The sequence below is a fragment of the Pan troglodytes genome, chromosome 1, assembly GCF_028858775.2.
Source record: "Pan troglodytes isolate AG18354 chromosome 1, NHGRI_mPanTro3-v2.0_pri, whole genome shotgun sequence".
In the NCBI taxonomy this organism is placed as follows: domain Eukaryota; kingdom Metazoa; phylum Chordata; class Mammalia; order Primates; family Hominidae; genus Pan; species Pan troglodytes.
The window spans coordinates 137,916,980-137,936,033 of record NC_072398.2 but is presented as its reverse complement, the minus strand read 5'-3'; the positions used below and the strand labels follow the sequence as shown (position 1 = coordinate 137,936,033).

Here is a 19,054-nt window from a genome sequence, read left to right as displayed (position 1 = left end):
GTTTTTACTTTCTCTGGGTATCTCAGGGTTATCATTATATACATCATGCTAAAATGTAGTGATACCCTAATGAAACTTTGAGGCATATACAGTTCTGTTTTTTATAAAATGTCTGTAGGCTGCTAATGCTTTTTGAGTCCTTGTATATTTTCTATAATTTTCCCCTAACTCCTTTGCTGACAAGCCATCTGCTCATGGCTCTATGCCAATCTCTTTTGATTATTCTTTTCTAATTATCTTTTATATCTACTTTAATATTAGAGCTAATTGGTCAAGCTAAAAATTATTTACTTGGGATTTTAGAAATGTAAAAGTGTCATTAGCACTCGTCTAATCTAGTACTTAATTGGTCTATGGACATATTTGAGGATCTGGTAAAAAGCTTTAGCTTGTCTTCTATACATAGATGTATACATGTACATTTTACATGTATAATTTTGCATACTGTTTCAGGGGTTTTATAGTTTTCCTTAAGTTTACTCATGGACTTCCAATTAAAAAACTCTTGAACAAATCCAAATTTGTTGAAGTTTTATTTAGAAAAGAAATGCTCCTACTTGCAAACTCAATTTAGAAATTTCAAAGATCAAACAACAGAAAGTGTTGACACAAAGGAACATGAACTCTTCCTACCATTGAGGGTAACATTAACAATTGTTTAATTAGTAAATATCACTTTAGAATTACCAACAAAGGGACTTAAAACTGGCTCTTAGTATGTTGATTTGTCTGTAGGGGAGCTGCCGTATTAGAATAAGTTCAGGACTGACAAAGTTAGTAAACCTGGCCCTATCACTATTAACAGCTAGTTGTATTATCTCAGACAACTCACCTAGTCTTCAGTTTCCTCCTCTGTAAAGCAGGGAAGTTGCACTAGTCTAGGAATCTCTAGTTCCTTTTCAAGCTAAAAAAAGGATAGAACCAATAATAAAACTGAGTAAAAGCAATTGACTTGGCTCTCCAGTGAGTAATGTGGTTTTTATGATGAATAATTTGATTGTTTGGCTTATTTATTTTCTTTGTTGCTAATAACAAAAATTCCTAGATGAATGAGGTCCTTGGATATTTTCAATACATGCAAAGCTAAAGTTAAATGTGGTTAGAGTGAAAAGAATGCTAGGCTTGTTAAATATTACCAGGTAGTAGTAGTAAAGTTGTAGTTAGTGGTATGTAATGTGTAAAGGAATAGTTTTTAGTTGGAGAATTTTTTAAAATAGGTGATTTAAAATTCCAACTAGATATTTTGCTGATATTTGTCCTTATATAACTTGCAGGCTTTTTTTTAGTCAGAGACAAGTTAGTTGGTTAAGTTTCTAAATTACCTGTTTTATTATTTGTTTTTAATTAGGCAAGTAAAGATTGAGATGGATCAGTACAAAGAAGAGCTGTCTAAAATGGAAAAGGAAATAATGCACCTAAAACGAGATGGAGAAAATAAAGCAATGCACCTCTCTCAATTAGATATGATCTTAGATCAGACAAAGACAGAGCTAGAAAAGAAAACAAATGCTGGTAAGCAAGTGGTTAGATGAGTATAGCTGCCTATGTATTTGTACTTAACGAAGTGAAATAATGTGAGAATTTGAGATGGTGGGGCTGGAAGGGAAAATAAGTGGTATTTTGCCTCTCGTAGATGAATATAATTGAATATTCTTAATATATACAAAGTTTGTAATAAATGGTTTACATATATTTATAAAATTATTCTCTCCTCTTAATAGTAAAGGAGTTAGAAAAGTTACAGCACAGTACTGAAACTGAACTAACAGAAGCCTTGCAAAAACGGGAAGTACTTGAGACTGAACTACAAAATGCTCATGGAGAATTAAAAAGTACTTTAAGACAACTCCAGGAATTGAGAGATGTACTACAGAAGGCTCAATTATCATTAGAGGAAAAATACACTACTATAAAGGATCTCACAGCTGAACTTAGGTGAGTTAAATAATAAGAAATTATATCACAGTTATAAGTCCTTGGATAATACAATAAAATATGTTGTTGCATTCTAGACGTCTAAATTTCTCAACTGTCTTTGGCTCACTTTGGCTCATCCCAGCCAGCCTATCCCATGCCTTATCTAACTAATTCAGCTGTCTTTGTTGGCCGCCAAAACTTTCATCCTCAGTCTTTAGACCATTTTATACTAGCCCTAGTGGTAAAAAATCATTGGGCATGCATACAGCAGTGGCTAACAGCAGGAGGATATTAATAATGATAATATTGTTCTTTGTATTAAGTCCTTATTTTATACTAGGACTACGCCAGGGACTTCACATATGATCTCACTCATTTCCTTACAACACACCTATTAGAAACATATATCACCTTTTTAATAGTTGAGAAACCTGAGGCCTTGAGAAAAATAAAATGCCTCAAGTCATACAGGTAGTAGAGTCTAGAGAAGGGAGTTAAACACAAGTCTGTCCAACTCTAAAGTCTGGGATCTTAGATTAGCAGTATAACATAAACTGCTATGCTGACACACATGTATAGTGAGTGGAGGTGGACAGCCAGATTAGAGCCAAAGTATGAGAAATAGATTCAGAAAAGGAAAATAGAATTACAAATTAGGATGTAAAATGTGAAATAAAAGAACAGGATAAAGAGCAGCAAGATAACCCAGAAACTTAGATACTGTACCACAGAATTCAGTGTAGGGCCTCCTTCTCTTCTGTATCCACAAACTCATCCTTAGTAAATTTCATGTAGCTTTAAATACTATGTGTCAGACACTTCCAAACCCATTTCTCCAGTATTGACCTTTTCCTGTAACTCCAGATTCAATATCCAACTACTTAGTTGTTACCTCCATTCGGATATTTTTAAGAGGCATCTCAGACTTAGCCAAAATAGGACTCTTATATTTTCTCATAACCCTACCCTTCTCCTAACTCAGTATCATGCAGTTGCTCAAACCACAAATATATAAGATTTTTCTTGTTCTCTCTTTCCATCCCTTTTTTCATCCAGTGTATTAGCAAGCCATGTCAACTTTATTTCCAAAACATATATATATATTTTTTTTCAGACAGATTCTCGCCCAGGTTGGAGTGCAGTGGCATGATCTCAGCTCACTGCAGCCTCCGCCTCCTGTTCAAGCAATTCTCCTGCCTCAGCCACTAAGTAACTGGGATTACAGGCACATGCCACCACGCCTGGCTAATTTTTGTATTGTTAATAGAGGCAGGGTTTCACCATGTTGGCCAGACTGGTCTTGAACTCCTGACCTCAGGTGATCCATCCACCTGGGCCTCCCAAGGTGCTGGGATTACAGACATGAGCCACTGCACCCAGCCCCAAAACACATTCTTAAATCCATTGATTTCGTGGCCTCTTTTCTGTTATCCTTAGCACAAAGCATCATCTCTTACCTGGTCTGTTGCTGTGGCTTCCTAGCTGGGCTCTCTGCTTACAATCTTGACCCCCTCCCAACAATCCATTTTCCAAAAATAGATTTAAGTTTATTATTTAAAACATAAATTAGACCAGGCGCGGTGGCTCACGCCTGTAATCCCAACACTTTGGGAGGCCGAGACAAGCAGATCACAAGGTCAGGAGTTTGAAACCAGCCTGGCCAATATGGTGAAACCCCATCTCTACTAAAAATGCAAAAATCAGCCAGGTGTGGTGGCAGGTGTGTGTAGTCTTAGCTACTCAGGAGGCTGAGGCAGGAGAATTGTTTGAACCTGGGAGGTGGAGGTTGCAGTGAGCCAAGATTGAGCCATGATCCATTCCAGCCTGAGTGACAGAGTGAGACTCCATCTCAAAAAAAAAAAAAAAAAAAATAGATCATATTGCTTACCTACTTAAACCTTCTAATGGCTTTCTAAAACCTTCAGAATAAAATCCAAACTCCTTCACAAATGAAAATAAAAACTACATTGATATATCACTTCATACCAAGGATGGTCATTTTTAAAAACCAAAAAATGGAAAAGAACAAGTGTTAGCAAGTGTAGAAAAAAATGAAATCCTCATTCATTACTGGAGGGGATCTAAAATGCTGCAGCCACTGTAGAAAACACTTTAGCCTTCCTCAGTAAGTTGAACGTAGAATTACCATATGACTCAGTAATTCCACTCCTAGTTTTGTACTCAAAAGGGTTGAAAACAGATATCTAAGCAAAAATTGTATACAAATGTTTACAAAGTAAGCCAAAAAGTGAAAACACCCCAAATGTTCATCATCAGATGAATGGATAAACAAAATATAGTGTCTTAGTCCGTTTTCATGCTGCTGATAAAGACATACCTGAGACTGGGCAATTCACCAAAGAAAGAAGTTTAATGGACTCACAGTTCCACGTGGCTGGGGAGGCCTCACAATCATGGTGGAAGGTGAAAGACACATCTCATATGGTGGCAGACAAGAGAAGAGAGCTTGCGCAGGGAAACTCTGCTTTATAAAACCATCAGATCTCTTGAGACTTATTCACTCTCATGAGAACAGCATGGGAAAGACCTGCCCCCATGATTCAGTTACCTCCCACTGGTTCTCTCTCACAACACATGGGAATTCAAGATGAGATTTGGGTGGGGTCACAGCCAAACTGTATCATTCTGCCCCGGCCCCTCCCAAATCTCATGTCCTCACATTTCAAAACAAATTGTGCCTTCCCAACAGTCTCTCAAAGTCTTAATTCATTTGAGCAGTAACTCAAAAGTCCACAGTCCAAAGTCTCATCTGAGACAAGGCAAATCCCTTCTGCCTGTCAGCCTGTAAAATCAAAAGCAAGTTAGTTACTTCCTAGATACAGTGGGGGTACAGACATTGGGTAAATACACCCATTCCAAATGGTAGAAATTGGCCAAAACAAAGGGGCTACAGGCCCCATGCAAGTCTAAAATTCAGCAGGGCAGTTAAATCTTAAAGCTCCAAAATGACCTATTTTGACTCCATGTCTCACATCCAGGTCACACTGATGCAAGAGGTGGGTTTCCTTGGTCTTGGCAGCTCCACCCCTGTGGCTTTGTAGGCTACAGCCTTTCTCCTGGCTGCTTCCACCGGCTGGCATTGAGTATCTGTGGCTTTTCCAGGCTCATGGTGCAAGCTGTCAGTGCATCTGTTATTCTGGGGTTCTGGAGGATGGTGGCCCTCCCTCTTCTCACAGCTCTACCAGGCAGCGCCCCAGTGGGGACTCTGTATGGGGGTGCCCACCCCACATTTCCCTTCCGCACTTTCCTAGCAGAGGTTCTCCATGAAGCCCTGCCTCAGCAGCAAACTTCTGCCTGGAGAACCAGGCCTTTCCATATATCCTCTGAAATCTAGGTGGAGGTTCCCAAACCTCAATTCATGACTTCTGTGTACTCACAGATTCAACATTGGGTAGAAGCTGCCAAGGCATGGGGCTTGCACCCTCTGAAGCCACGGCCTGTGCTCTATGTTGGCCTTTTTCCGCCACAGCTACAGTGACTGGGATGCAGGGCACCAAGTCCCTAGGCTGCACACAGCGTGGTGACCCTGGATCCCACCCATGAAACCATTTTTTCCTCCTAGGCCTCCAGGCCTGTGATGGGAGAGGCTGCTCCAGCGACCTCTGACATGCCCTGGAGACATTTTCCCCATTGTCTTGGGGATTGACATTTGGCTTCTCATTACTTATGCAAATTTCTGCAGCCAGCTTGAATTTCTCCTCAGAAAATGGGATTTTCTTTTCTATCACACTCAAGTCACCTCTGGAGTGCTTTGTTGCTTAGAAATTTCTTCCACCAGATACGCTAAATCATCTCTCCGAAGTTCAAAATTCCACAAATCTCTAGGGCAGGGGCAAAATGCCACCAGTCTCTTTGCTAAAACTTAAGAGTCACCTTTGCTCCAGTTCCCAACAAGTTCCTCATTTCTCTCCAAGACCACCTCATTCTGGACTTTATTGTCCATATTGCTATCAGAATTTTGGTCAAAGCCATTGAACAAGTCTCTAGGAAGTTCCAAATTTTCCCACATTTTCCTGTATTCTTCTGAGCCCTCCAAACTGTTCCAACCCTACCTGTTACCCAGTTCCAAAGTCGCTTCCACATTTTTGGGTATCTACAGTAGTGCCGCACTTTACTGGTACCAATTTACTGTATTAGTGAGTTTTCACACTGTTGATAAAGACATACCTGAGACTGCGCAATTTACAAAAGAAAGAGGTTTAATGGACTCACAGTTCCACGTGGCTGGGGAGGCCTCACAATCATGGTGGAAGGTGAAAGGCACATCTCACTGGTAGCAGACAAGAGAACTTGTGCAGGGAATCTCCCATTTTTAAAACCATCAGATCTCATGAGACTTATTCACTGTCACAAGAATAGCCAAGGAGAGACCTGCCCCCATGATTCAATTACCTCCCACTGGGTTTCTCCTAAACATGTAGAATTCAAGATCAGATTTGGGTGGGAACACAGCCAAACCATATCATATAGTGTATCCATACAAAGAATATTATTCAGTCATAAAAACGAATAAACTACTGATACATGGTACAAAGTGCATGAACTTTGAAAACATTATGCTAAGTGAAAGCCAGACACATGATGCATAATTCCATTTATATGAAATATTCAGAATTGGCAAATTCATAGAGAAAGAAAGATTAGTGGTTGCCAGGGACTAGGGGAAGGGAAAATGGAAAATAAGTGCTAATGAGTAGGAAGTTCTTTGTGGGGGACTGATGGAAAAATACTGGACATAGATAGTGGTGATGGTTACATAACATTATGAATATACTTAATGCTTCTGAACTGTGCACTTTAAAATGGTTAAAATGGTAAATTTTATATTATATGAATTTTACCACAGTTAAAAAAATCCAAGTTCCTTATCTTGAATACAAAGCCCTATGTGGTCTGGTTCCTGTCTACTTCTCTGGCCTCATTTCATACAACTCTCCTTGTTCCTGACATTTTTCTTATACTTTACACTTACCAAGTTTGCTTCTACCATGGAACCTTGGCCATAGCTGTTTCTTTTTACTGGAATAACAGTTATATGGTCAGCTTCTTCTTGTCCTTCACATTTCTTCAGAGAGAAGCCTTCTCTGACTACCCACTCTAAAGTAGCCACCCAGTCACTACCTCATCATGCAGTTAATGCTCTAACATAGCATTTAATATTATATTTTTCTTACTTAGGTGTCTGTCTTTTCTTCTGGACCTATTACAATGTAAACTCAGATCAGAGACATTTATCTTTTTTACTATTAAATCCACAGCACTTAGAACCCTGGCATATAGGAAACATCCAGTAAATATTTGCAAAATAAATAAGTGAATGAAAACATGAAAGATGTAAACAGTGAAATCTTAAGTTCTAGCTAACAGATGAATTGTGGAAGCTCTGCTATTTGCATAGATAGAAGTTAGAGTTTTCTTTAATTTCATACTATTTTTAGAATATTAGTTTTAGCCTTGTGTTATATACCTCTTGAGACTTTTAGAAGAATATTAAAAACAACTCATTAAAGAAGTTCAAAATCTTCTTTTAAAAATTAGTACCCTTATCAGTACTATTTCATATTTCAGACTGGAAAATCATATGAAGATTTTCAAGATCAACATTTTCAACCTTTGTCTTATTAGAACTTAGAGTTTCAAATTATTCTCTGATCACAGGCTTCACTTTGGTAAAAGCCTTAAAATTGTGTCAGTATTAAGCATTTTATAATATAAGGTTATACATAAATTAGGGTTTAAGAGGGCTTAGAATTTGTAATATTTTTATATTAGATTTAAGTGCTTTTTTGTATGTAAGGCATCATTTCGAGTAACATCCTCATGAGAAATACTATGGTTAAATGCCTCATTCAATTGTAATGAAGTCACAATTGTTACATGTAAAAGACTTTGAAACACTCCTTTGACCTGTGTATGAAAAAATGTGGATATGTATTTTTAAAAATTCTTATAATCATTCAATCTTGGAGTCCTGGGAGTGTTTTAGCAATTAGCTTAAATTATCTGTAATACCACAGTGTGAGTTAACTTTTACCCTTTTAGAATACTCTTTATTAAATTAATTGTATTGATGTCAATCTTTTTCTTTATCTATTATTCCTTAAATTTGACCCTTTCAATCTGACTTGATTGCATATATTATTTTGCTTTTAATTTATAGAAGAGGTAACCTGGTTGACCTAACTTTTTAAAATTATACTCTTCCTACTATCTGCTTTGATCTTTTTCCTTTGATAAATTGTAGAGAATGCAAGATGGAGATTGAAGACAAAAAGCAGGAGCTCCTTGAAATGGATCAGGCACTTAAAGAGAGAAATTGGGAACTAAAGCAAAGAGCAGCTCAGGTTGATTTTTCTTGATTATATTTTAATGGAGTTTTCTGTTATGACACAGTCACACAGGATTTGAGAGGTCACCAATTTTTTGTAAAATGGGCATTTTTATAGCATATCTTTTCTCTGCACATAGGGTTTACTAAATTAGAGATATGTCATCTCTCTTTATCTTGATATTTTTCTAGCAAGTAGATTTTGAAAATGAGGATTAGCTTAGTATCTGAGCCTTTTGATCTCTTATATTACCCTGTATCAGAAGAAGCTAAGTGTTGGAGGAACAAAAATATTTGGAAGGCGTTATTTAGCACTTTTTGTCCAGCATAAAATGAAGTCTGAATTATTTGTCATTTATGAACACAACTATATTTTATTGTTTCTATAATGTATATGGGATTGAATGTCACTATGTATTGTTAAAAAAAATGTATATGGGGCTCATGAACCAGTATTAGTAAACAATGATTATTTTTCCCATTTAAAAAATAATTTGAGTTTATACTAAAGCAAAGAGCATTAGTATATTAGCTATACTAATAAAATGAGTTTATACTTGTTATACTTGCTATAAACAATTACAAAGCCTATTCTAAGCATACAAGTTTTTATATCAGAATAAAATTGAACAACAGTTTAAGGTTATTTTTTAGGTTACACATTTGGATATGACTATTCGTGAGCACAGAGGAGAAATGGAACAAAAAATAATTAAATTAGAAGGTACTCTGGAGAAATCAGAATTGGAACTTAAAGAATGTAACAAACAGGTAAATTATTTTAAAATTACGTATTTTAAATTATTTTTAAAAAAATTCAAACTGTAACTAAAAACACCCCTTCAAATAGTGGGTGTTTTTTGTTATTGTTGTTTTGTTTTTTGTTTTTTTTGGAGACAGAGTCATTCTCTGTCACCCAGGCTGGAGAGCAGTGACACGTGATCATACCTCACCGCAGCCTCGAGTTCCTGGGCTCAAGCAATCCTCCTGCCTCGGTCTCCCCAAAGCTTTGGGATTACAGGCGTGAGCGACCACACTCTGTGGATCTTTCACTTCTTTGATTAAATTTCTTCCTAGATACTTTATTTTTTTGTAGCTGCTTTAAATAGGATTGCCTTCTTGATTTCTTTTTCACATTGATTGCTTTTAGTGTATAGAAATGCTACTGATTTTTGTATGTTAATTTTGTATCTTGCAACTTGACTGAATTTATCAGTTCTTTTTTAGTTTTTGTTTTTGTTTGTGTTTTGAGACAAGATCTCACCCTGTCATCTGGGCTGGAGTGCAGTGTCATGATCATAGCTCACTGCCACCTCAACATCCCAAGCTCAGGTGATCCCTCCACCTCAAGTCTCTGAAGTAGCTGGGACTACAGGCGTGCACCACCATGATTGGCTAATTTTTAAATTTTTTGTAGAGATGGGGTTTTGCCATGTTGCCTAGGTAGGTCTCAAACTCCTGGGCTCAAGCGATCTTCCCCCCTTAGCTTCCCAAAGTGCTGGGATTACAGGCATGAGACACCACGCCAGCCCTGTTTATCAGTTCTAATAGTTTTTTAGTGGAGTTTTCAGGTTTTTCCAAATACAAGATTATATCCTCTGCAAACAAGGATAATTTAACTTCTCTCTTTCCAATTTGGATGCCCTTTCTTTCTCTTCTGTAGTTGCTCTAGTCAGGACTCCCAGTATTATACTGAATAATAGTGGTGAAAGTGGGCATACTTGTCTTGTTCTATATCTTAGTGGAAAGACTTTCAGTTTTTCCCTATTCCTATGATATTAACTGTGGGTTTGTTGTAAATGATCTTTACTGTGTTATTTTCCTTCTTTTTTTTTTTTTTTGAGATGGAGTCTTGCTCTGTCACCCGGGCTAGAGTGCAGTGGCTCGATCTCAGCTCACTGCAACCTCCGCCTCCCGGGTTCAAGCAATTCTCTGCCTCAGCCTCCCCAGTAGCTGGGATTACAGGTGCCCACCACCACACTCAGCTAATTTTTGTATTTATAGTAGAGACAGGGTTTCACCATCTTGGCCAGGCTGGTCTTGAACTCCTGACCTCATGATTTCACACACCTCAGCCTCCCAAAGTGCTGGGATTACAGGCGTGAGCCACTGCGCCCAGCCTGTTATTTTCCTTCTATACCCAATTTGTTGAGAGCTTTTATAATGTAAAGATGTTGAATTTTATCTGATGCTTTTCAATAATGCTTTTAATTTTAATATGAAATTATTATATCGTTTTTGTCCTTGATTCTGTTGATGTAATGTATCATGTTTAATGATTTGTGTATGTTGAACCATCTTGGCATCCCTGGGATGAATTCCACTTGGTTATGGTGAATGATCTTTTAAAAATGTTTTTGAATTCAGTTGATAGTATTTTGTTGTGGATTCTGCCTCTGTGTTCATCAGGGATATTGGCCTGTTGTTTTCTGTTTCTGTTATGTCCTTGTCCGATTTTGGTATCAGGGTAATGCTGGCCTTGTAGAATGAGTTTAGAAGTGGGCCAGGCACGGTGGTGCGTGCCTGTAATCCCAGCACTTTGGGAGGTCGAGGTGGGCAGATTGCCTGAGCTCAGTTCAAGACCAGCCTAGACAACCTGGTGAAACCCCATCTCTATAGAAAGTAGAAAAATTAGCCAGGTGTAGTGGCATGTGCCTGTAGTCCCAGCTACTAAGGAGGCTGAGGTGGAAGGATTGCTTGAGCCTGGGAAGTAGAGGCTGCATTGAGCCATGAGTGCACAACTGCACCCCAGCCTGGGCGACAGAGTGAAACCCTGTCTCAAAAAAAAAAAAAAAAAAAAAAAAAAAAAAGTGTTCCCTCCTCTTCAATTTTTTGAAATAGTTTGAGTAGAATTCGTATTAGTTTTTCTTTAAATGTTTGGTAGAATTCAGCAGTGAATGTATCAGGTCCTGGGCTTTTCTTTGATGGGCGACTTTTTATTACTGCTTTTATCTCATTACTTGTTATTGTTCTATTCAAGTTTTCTGTTTCTTCATGGTTCAATCTCAGTAGGTTGTGTGGGTCCAGGAATTTATCCATTTCTTCTAGTTTTTCCAATTTGTTGGTATGTAGTTGTTCATAACAGTCTGTAGTGATCCTTTGTATTTCTGTGGTATGAGTTGTAATGTTTCCTTTTTCATCTCATTTTATTTATTTGGATTCTCTCTCTTCTTAGTCATCTAAAGGTATTTGTTAATTTTGTTCATCTTTTCAAGAAATTAACTCTTTGTTTCATTTATCCTCTGTATTGTTTTATAGTCTCAATTTCATTTATTTTTGCTCTGATCTTTATTACTGCTTTCCTTCTAATAATATTGGGTTTGGCTGTTGCTATTCCAGTGTGGGAAAGGCAGTTCAAGACCAACTTGAACTTACCTTTTGTAGAGACAGGGTCCCACTATGTTGCTCAGGCTCACATTCTTATCAGCACATGGAATTATCCAGAATACATAAATGTATTATGTATTATCCAGAATATATAATATGTTAGGCCACAAAATAAGTCTCATCAAATTTTTAAAGGTAGAAATCCTATCAAATATATTCTCAATGCAATTCTAAAAGCATCATTTTCAGTAATATGTCCAATAATATTTTCAATAATGCTTTTAATTTTAACATGCACCTTTAGGTGCATTGTTTGTTTGAAATTTTTGTATTTTTTTGATGTAAGCAGTTATTGCTATAAACTTTCCTCTTGGTACTGCATTCACAGTAGCCCGTAGGTTTTGTTATGTTGTATATCCATTTTTATTTGTTTCAAGACATTAAAATTTTTTTTAAAATTTCTTCACTCACCCTTTGTTCATTCAGGTGCATGTTGTTTACATTTTATGTATTTATATAATTTCTAAAGTTCCTCTTATTATTGATTTCTATTTTTATTCCATAGTGGTTAGATAATATATTTGATAGGATTTCTACCTTTAAAATTTGATGAGACTTATTTTGTGGCCTAACATATTTATGTATTCTGGATAATATTCCATGTGCAGATAAGAATGTGAGCCTGGGCAACATAGTGGGACCGGACCCTGTCTCTACAAAAAGTGAAAAAAAATTAGCCAGGTGTGATGATGAGCACTTGTAGTCCCAGCTACTTGGGAGGCTGAGGCGGGAGGATCACTTGAACCCAGGAGGTCGAGGCTGCAGTGAGCTATGATTGTGCCACTGCACTCCAGCCTGGGCATCAGAGTGAGACCCTGTCAAAAAAAAAAAAAGAAAAGAAAAGAAAAGAGAGAAAAAAAAGAATATGTATTCAGTAACAGTGGGTGAAATGTTCTGTAAATGTCAGTTACAAAATGCCTCCTTGGCCTAGTTTGTAGTTGAACTCTGATGTTTCTTTGTTGATTTTTTTAATCTGGACAATCTGTTCATTACTGAGAGTGGGGTATTGAAGTCCCTGTCGTTTTATTGCAACCACCTATTTGTCCCTTGAGATCTATTAATGTTTGCTTTATATACTCGGGAGCTTTATATGCCTGGGTGCATAGATATTTATAATTTTTATATCCTCTTGCTAGCGTGACACATTTATTATTATATACTGGCCTTCTTTGTCTCTTTCTACTGTCTTTGACCTGTAGTCTGTTTTGTCTAAGTATAGCTATTTCTGCTCTTTTGATTTCCATTTGAATGGAACATCTTTTTACATTCTTTTACTTTCAGTCTATGTGTGTCTTTATGAAGTGAATTTCTTTTAGGAAGCATATAGTTGGATTTGTTTTTTAATCCATTCACCCACTCTATGTGTTTTAAATGGAAAATTTAGTCCAGTTACATTCAATGTTATTATTAATAGGTAAGGATCTGTGCGTTTCTGTTACTTGTTTCTTAGTTGTTTTGTAACTCCTCCCTTTCTTTCCCACTTACTGTCTTTCATTGTGGTTAAATGATTTTTTCTGGTAGTATGATTAATTGGTTGCTGTTTATTTTTAGTGTATCTCTCACAGGTTTTTGCTTTGTGGTGAGACTTATAGAAAACATCCTATTGTTATAACAAGCTATCAAAAACTGATATCAACTGTGATAGCAAAAACAAAAAAAGTAAAAACTTGTATACTTTAATCTCCTTCTCCTTCCACATTTTGAATTTTTGGTGTTCCAATTAAATTGTTATATTGCCTATCTCTGAATAAATTGTTGTAATTATTATTTTTAATAATTTTGCCTTTTAGTCTTCTTACTAAAGATTTAAGTGGTTTACACACCATGATTTCAGTGTTGGTATAACAGTCACATTAGTGGCTGTTTTTCTTTTAAGTTTGAAGTATTCCCTTTAGCATTTTTTGTAGGACAGGTCTAGTAGCGACAAATTTCCTCAGCTTTTCTTTGGGAAAGTGTCTCTTCTTCATTTCTGAAGGATAACTCTGCTTGGCACAGTATTCATGATTGACAGGTTTTTTTTGTTCAACACTGAGTATGTCATCTTACTCCCTCCTGGTCTGTAAATTTCTGCTGAGGTGTCTGCTACCAGGCATACTGGATCTTCCTTATATATTATTTGCTTCTTTTCTCTCACTGCTTTCAGGATCCTGTGTTTGTCTTTGATCTTTGAGAGTTTCATTATAATATATCTTAGGGTGTTATTATTTGGGTTTAATCTGGTTAGCGATCTTTGACCTCTTTATACCTGCATACTTATATCTTTCCTCAGGTTTGGAAATTTTTCTTTTGTTTCTTTAAAAAAGCTTTCTACCCCTTTGTCTTTCTCAGTTCCCTTTTTAACTCCAATAATTCAAAGATTTGCTCTTTTGATGTTGTCCCAAAGATCCCATAAGCTTTGTTTATTCCTTTTTATTCCTTTTTTCCTCCTCTCACTGTGTAGTCTATTTATCTATCTATCTGTCTGTCTATCTATCTATCTATCTATCTATCTGTCAAACTAATTAACTAACTAACATGGGGTCTTTGTTACCCAGAGGTGGAGTGCAGTGGCACAATCATAGCTCAATGTAGCCTTGACCACCTGGGCTCAAAGAATCTTCCCACTTCCGCATTGTGAGTAGCTGGGATTACAGGTGCATGCCGCCACACCTGGCTAATTAAAAAAAAATTTATTTTAAGTGATGGAGTTTCACTATGTGACTCAGTCTGGTCTCAAACTCCTGGGCTCAAGCGATCCTCTCAGCCTACTGAGTATCTGGGATTACAGGTGTGAGCCACCATCCTCAGTTCTGATTATATATTTTCAAATAGTCCATCTTCAAGCTCACTGATTCTATTTGACCCATTCTGCTGTTGATGCTCTTTATTTCATTTTTCACTTCATTTATTGTATTTTTCAGCTCCAAAATTTTTGTTTGATTTTTTAAAAATTATTTTATTCTGTTAAGTTTTTTTGATAAATTTCTCAATTGATTCCCTGTGTCATCTTAGAGTTTGTTGAACTTCCTTAAAATACCTATTTTCAGTTCTTTGAGAGATCACACATCTCCATCACTTCAGGGTTACTCTCTGGTGCCTAATTTTGTTCATTTGGTAAGGTTGTATTTCTTTCAATGTTCTTGATACTTGTAGATATGCAATGACATCTGCATATTCAGGGACTGGGTATTTATTTTAGTCTTTGCAGTCTGGCTTAGTTTGTGCTTGTCCTTTTTGGGAGGCCCTTCCAGGAATTTAAGCAAACTGGCTTTTGTGTTCCCTGAGGCTGTGATCACTGCAGCTGTTGAACACTAGAGAATAATCTACATCCAGGCTTGCTGCAGGTCTTACGAGGGCTTCAAGGTTGACATGGCTTTCTGGCCCACATGGACCTGGGAAGGGGTCAAGTTGCGTACTAAGGCTGTGGGAATGCTTGCCAGGGACCCAGGTCCAGAAGGCTGTCCTGGTGGCCCAGATGGGCATGTTTCCCAGCAAATCTTTTGACAGGTGGGATGAGTCTCTAGTTGCAATGAGAGGGGCTGGAGTTGAGACTGGCCCTGTTGGGATATATTGTGGAATGGAGGCTGAAGAGCCCAGTCTCAGCTTAGAGGGGCACACATAGCCCAGCAAGCTCCTTCACAGGATATTTCCCCAACGACAGTGTGAGGAGCTAGAGTTGAGACTGGGCCCCCTTGGCATCTGCTGTGGGATGGAGGCTGGAGAACCTATCTTGTTGGCCCAGACAGGGCCAGCAGGTCTCAGCTCAGATGGAATAGTTCCCTGTCTGCAGTGGGAGGTGCTGGAGCTGAGATTTAACCCCTTTAGCATCTGCTGTGGGACAGAGGCTGGAGAGCCTATCTCATTATTTCAGAGGTGCATGTGTCTCCCAGCAAGTCCCTGCACAGATGGGATAGTTCCCTGATTGCAGCAGGAGAGTCGGGACTGAGACTGGGTCCCCTTGGGATCTGCTCTGGGACAGAGGTTGGCAAGCCTTTCAAGGAGGCTTAGACTCCTAGGCAGCAGGATAAGGACAGGTCTCCCTTTGGGTCTGTGTGTGAGCAGCTCTGAGCTGGGACCTTAGCTGAGGGGAGTTGGAGCAGAGTCACCAGGCAATTTTCCGGTTCACTGCTGAGACTGATGTCAGCAGGGAGAGAGCCTTTCCACTAAGGCACTAGTATGCATGATTCCTTATGGACCCCTTTTCAGATGGTTGTGCTTGTAGGCTCAAGGCCAAATGGGGCTGTAGCCAAGTCCCTTGGGGACGTGGGCTGTTTCCAGGCTTGAACCCAGAAGCAAGCTTGGCATATCAGCCACCTGGGTTTCTGTCTGTGCTCTCAAAATAACCCTCCCACGTCTTTGTCTCTACTAGGATTTCACAAACTCCTACCTGAATCCTGAGGCTCCTGCAAAGAGGCTTTTGACTATAGAAAAGTGCAGGATTCTTTTTTTATTTTATTTTATTTTAAATTAACAGTGTTTATTTACCTCTAAGTATTGTTGAGAGACTGGGGTGAAGACACAATTTTCATTTTGTAATTTACAGACTTCTATAAGCTAAAACAAAAACAAAAAAGTCTTCTCTATTTAATATAATGGTAGAATACAACTTCTACTTTTATTTATTTTAATTTTTTAAATTTCAATTGCTTTTGGGGTACAAGTAGTTTTGGTTACATAGATACATTTTATAGTGGTGAAGTCTGAGAGGGTGCAGGATTCCTGTTGTTGTGGGGGAATATGAGTGGGTTACCCTCTATTCTGCCTTTCTGGTAATGTCCAAGAACAAGAATTTTTGTGCTTATTTCCAGGATACGATTGCCTTAACCTATTTATATTTTGCTTTTAGATATGAGTGTTTAAAGCTTGACTTACTTGGAACACAGCATTGATTAAATTACATTTCATTAATTTTACTGATACTGCTTATCTGTTTAAAATTCAGATAGAAAGTCTGAATGACAAATTACAAAATGCTAAAGAAGAGCTTCGAGAAAAAGAGTTTATAATGCTACAAAATGAACAGGAGATAAGTCAACTGAAAAAAGAAATTGAAAGAACACAACAAAGGATGAAAGAAATGGAGAGTGTAAGCAAATTATTTCCACCTAAGGAACAAGTGGTAGTCTCTGTTGAGTGAAATGAATCTTTATGTTTTAAACTGGTTGGTTTTAATATACAGAAACTGTGCCGTAACTGTTTTTAGGCTAGTTTTTTGTGCCAGAAACCTGTTAGTTTCTTTGACCTTTTAAAATATTTTTCTGATGGTCTAGGTATAGGCAAAGACAGTGTCTTATTTATCTCTGTATACAGGCCTTTGCATGGTATCTTTCATATAGTAAATCTACAATATATGCTTATTTGGTTGACAAATATTTATTGAGAAGCTGCTATGTAATAGAATTGAGGAGTCAGCTTTTTTTTTTTTTTTTTTTTTTTTTTTTTTTTTGAGACTGAGTCTCTCTCTGTTGCCCAGGCTGGAGTGCAGTGGCTCAATCTTGGCTCATTGCAACCTCTGCTTTCCAGGTTCCAGTGATTCTCCTGCCTCAGCCTCCCAAGTAGCTGGGATTACAGGCACCTGCCACCACGCCTGGCTAATTTTTGTATTTTTAGTAGAGATGGTGTTTCACCATATTGGCCAGGCTGGTTTTGAACTCCTGACCTTGTGATCCACCTGCCTTGGCCTCCCAAAGTGCTGGGATTACAGGCGTGAGCTACCGTGCCCGGCCGAAGAGTCAGCTATTAATAAGATACAGTGTTTTGTCTGTTAGGAACTCCATCAAAAGAATGGATAAATAAATAATTGTACATTGAGACCAAGTGCACTGAGTTGCCAGATGAAGTTTGATGACTTCATATCATCAGTATGCATGTGTGTTGACTGGTGAATTCATTCCTCCACTTGCTCTTTTAAAAAGTGAATTTAGGGTCAGGCACGATGACTCACACTTATAATCCCAGCACTTTGGGAGGCCAAGTTGGCAGGATCATTTGAGCCCAGAAATTCAAGACCAGCCTGGGCATCGTAGTAGTGGGACCCCTGTCTCTACAAAAACATTAAAAAACTAGCTAGGTGTGGTGATGCATGCCTGTGGTCCCAGCTACTTGGGAGGCTGAGATGGGAGGATTGCTTGAGCCTGGGAGGTCAAGGCTGCAGTGATTTGTGATCATGCCACTGCCCTCCAATCTGGGCAACAGAGCAGGAGCCTGTACCAAACGAAGAGGAAGAAGAGGAAGAAGAGGAGGAAGAGGAAGAAGAGGAAGAAGAAGGAGGGGGGAGGGAGAGTGGGGAGGAGGGGGAGGAATACTTTATTAGAAATTTAATTGAGTAATATAAAACCATTTCAGTGGGAGTAGCAGCCCCAGTGACAAGTTTTACTTTCACAGAGAGTAAGACCTTAACCCAGCTGTGTGGATTAAATGGTGGATTTTAATTATCTATACCAATATATTCTCTGTCTTTGACATAGATAATCAAATGTTAACTTCTCTTTTCTCTTTATGTTTTCTGTCATAAATGTTACATTTAAAATGATAAAAGATTATATGGCTTGTGTATGTTACAGTCATGTAATATATATCAATAAGAGTCCCAATTATGGTATTTTTGTCATTTTCTCATTAGATTTTTTTCTTGAATATCAGTTTCACAGTGGGTGATACTCATTGTATGTTAAAGGATTTAGTTGGAAGGTGGAAATTTACATATTAAGCAAAATCAGAATAAGAAATAGGTTATCTATATATTTCATTCTGAAACCTACAAATACCTTATGCTTTTCAGGTTATGAAAGAGCAAGAACAGTACATTGCCACTCAGTACAAGGAGGCCATAGATTTGGGGCAAGAATTGAGGCTGACCCGGGAGCAGGTGCAGAACTCTCATACAGAATTGGCAGAGGCTCGTCATCAGCAAGTCCAAGCACAGAGAGAAATAGAAAGGCTCTCTAGTGAACTGGAGGATATGAAGCAACTCTCTAAAGAGAAAGTAATCCCTATTTTAAATAATCTTATGTATCTGAAATCTTACAAATATTAGCATTTTTTTGAACTGTAGAATATAGTTCTTGCAAAAATGAACTGTATTGCACAACAGTGTGAATGTACTTAATCCCACCGAATTATACACTTAAAAATGGTTAAAATGGTCAATTTTGTGTGTATTTTACCACAATTTTAGAAAATAATGAACTGTGTTATATATAGATAACTTTGTAATATAACCAGGAAGTCCTTCAGAACTGAGTTTTGGCTAAACTAGTTCTCAAATTGAGTTATAAAGCACTTTTAGACTTTTGAGTGAGTTTGAGCTCTTACTTGAAGAAAAAATAAAGCTAATCTTTTTTGGGTAAAAATTTTTACATTTGTAGTGACTCTTAAAAATGAAAACTATTGGCTTGGCACAGTGGCTCATACCTGTAATCC

The 19,054-nt window shown here is 37.8% G+C and overlaps 1 protein-coding gene across 26 annotated transcripts in view; it reads left to right on the top strand.

The window, feature by feature from the left end:
* Positions 1-19,054, top strand: part of CCDC18 (coiled-coil domain containing 18) — a 98,509-nt gene that overhangs the window by 58,393 nt on the left and 21,062 nt on the right. For all 26 annotated transcript variants that reach the window (XM_063816688.1, XM_063816662.1, XM_063816652.1 and 23 more), the window contains 6 exons: positions 1,349-1,512; positions 1,722-1,935; positions 8,183-8,282; positions 8,921-9,037; positions 16,575-16,718; positions 18,414-18,617. In XM_063816688.1, the coding sequence (XP_063672758.1) occupies positions 1,349-1,512; positions 1,722-1,935; positions 8,183-8,282; positions 8,921-9,037; positions 16,575-16,718; positions 18,414-18,617 (943 nt within the window). The remainder of the gene's footprint in view (positions 1-1,348; positions 1,513-1,721; positions 1,936-8,182; positions 8,283-8,920; positions 9,038-16,574; positions 16,719-18,413; positions 18,618-19,054) is intronic.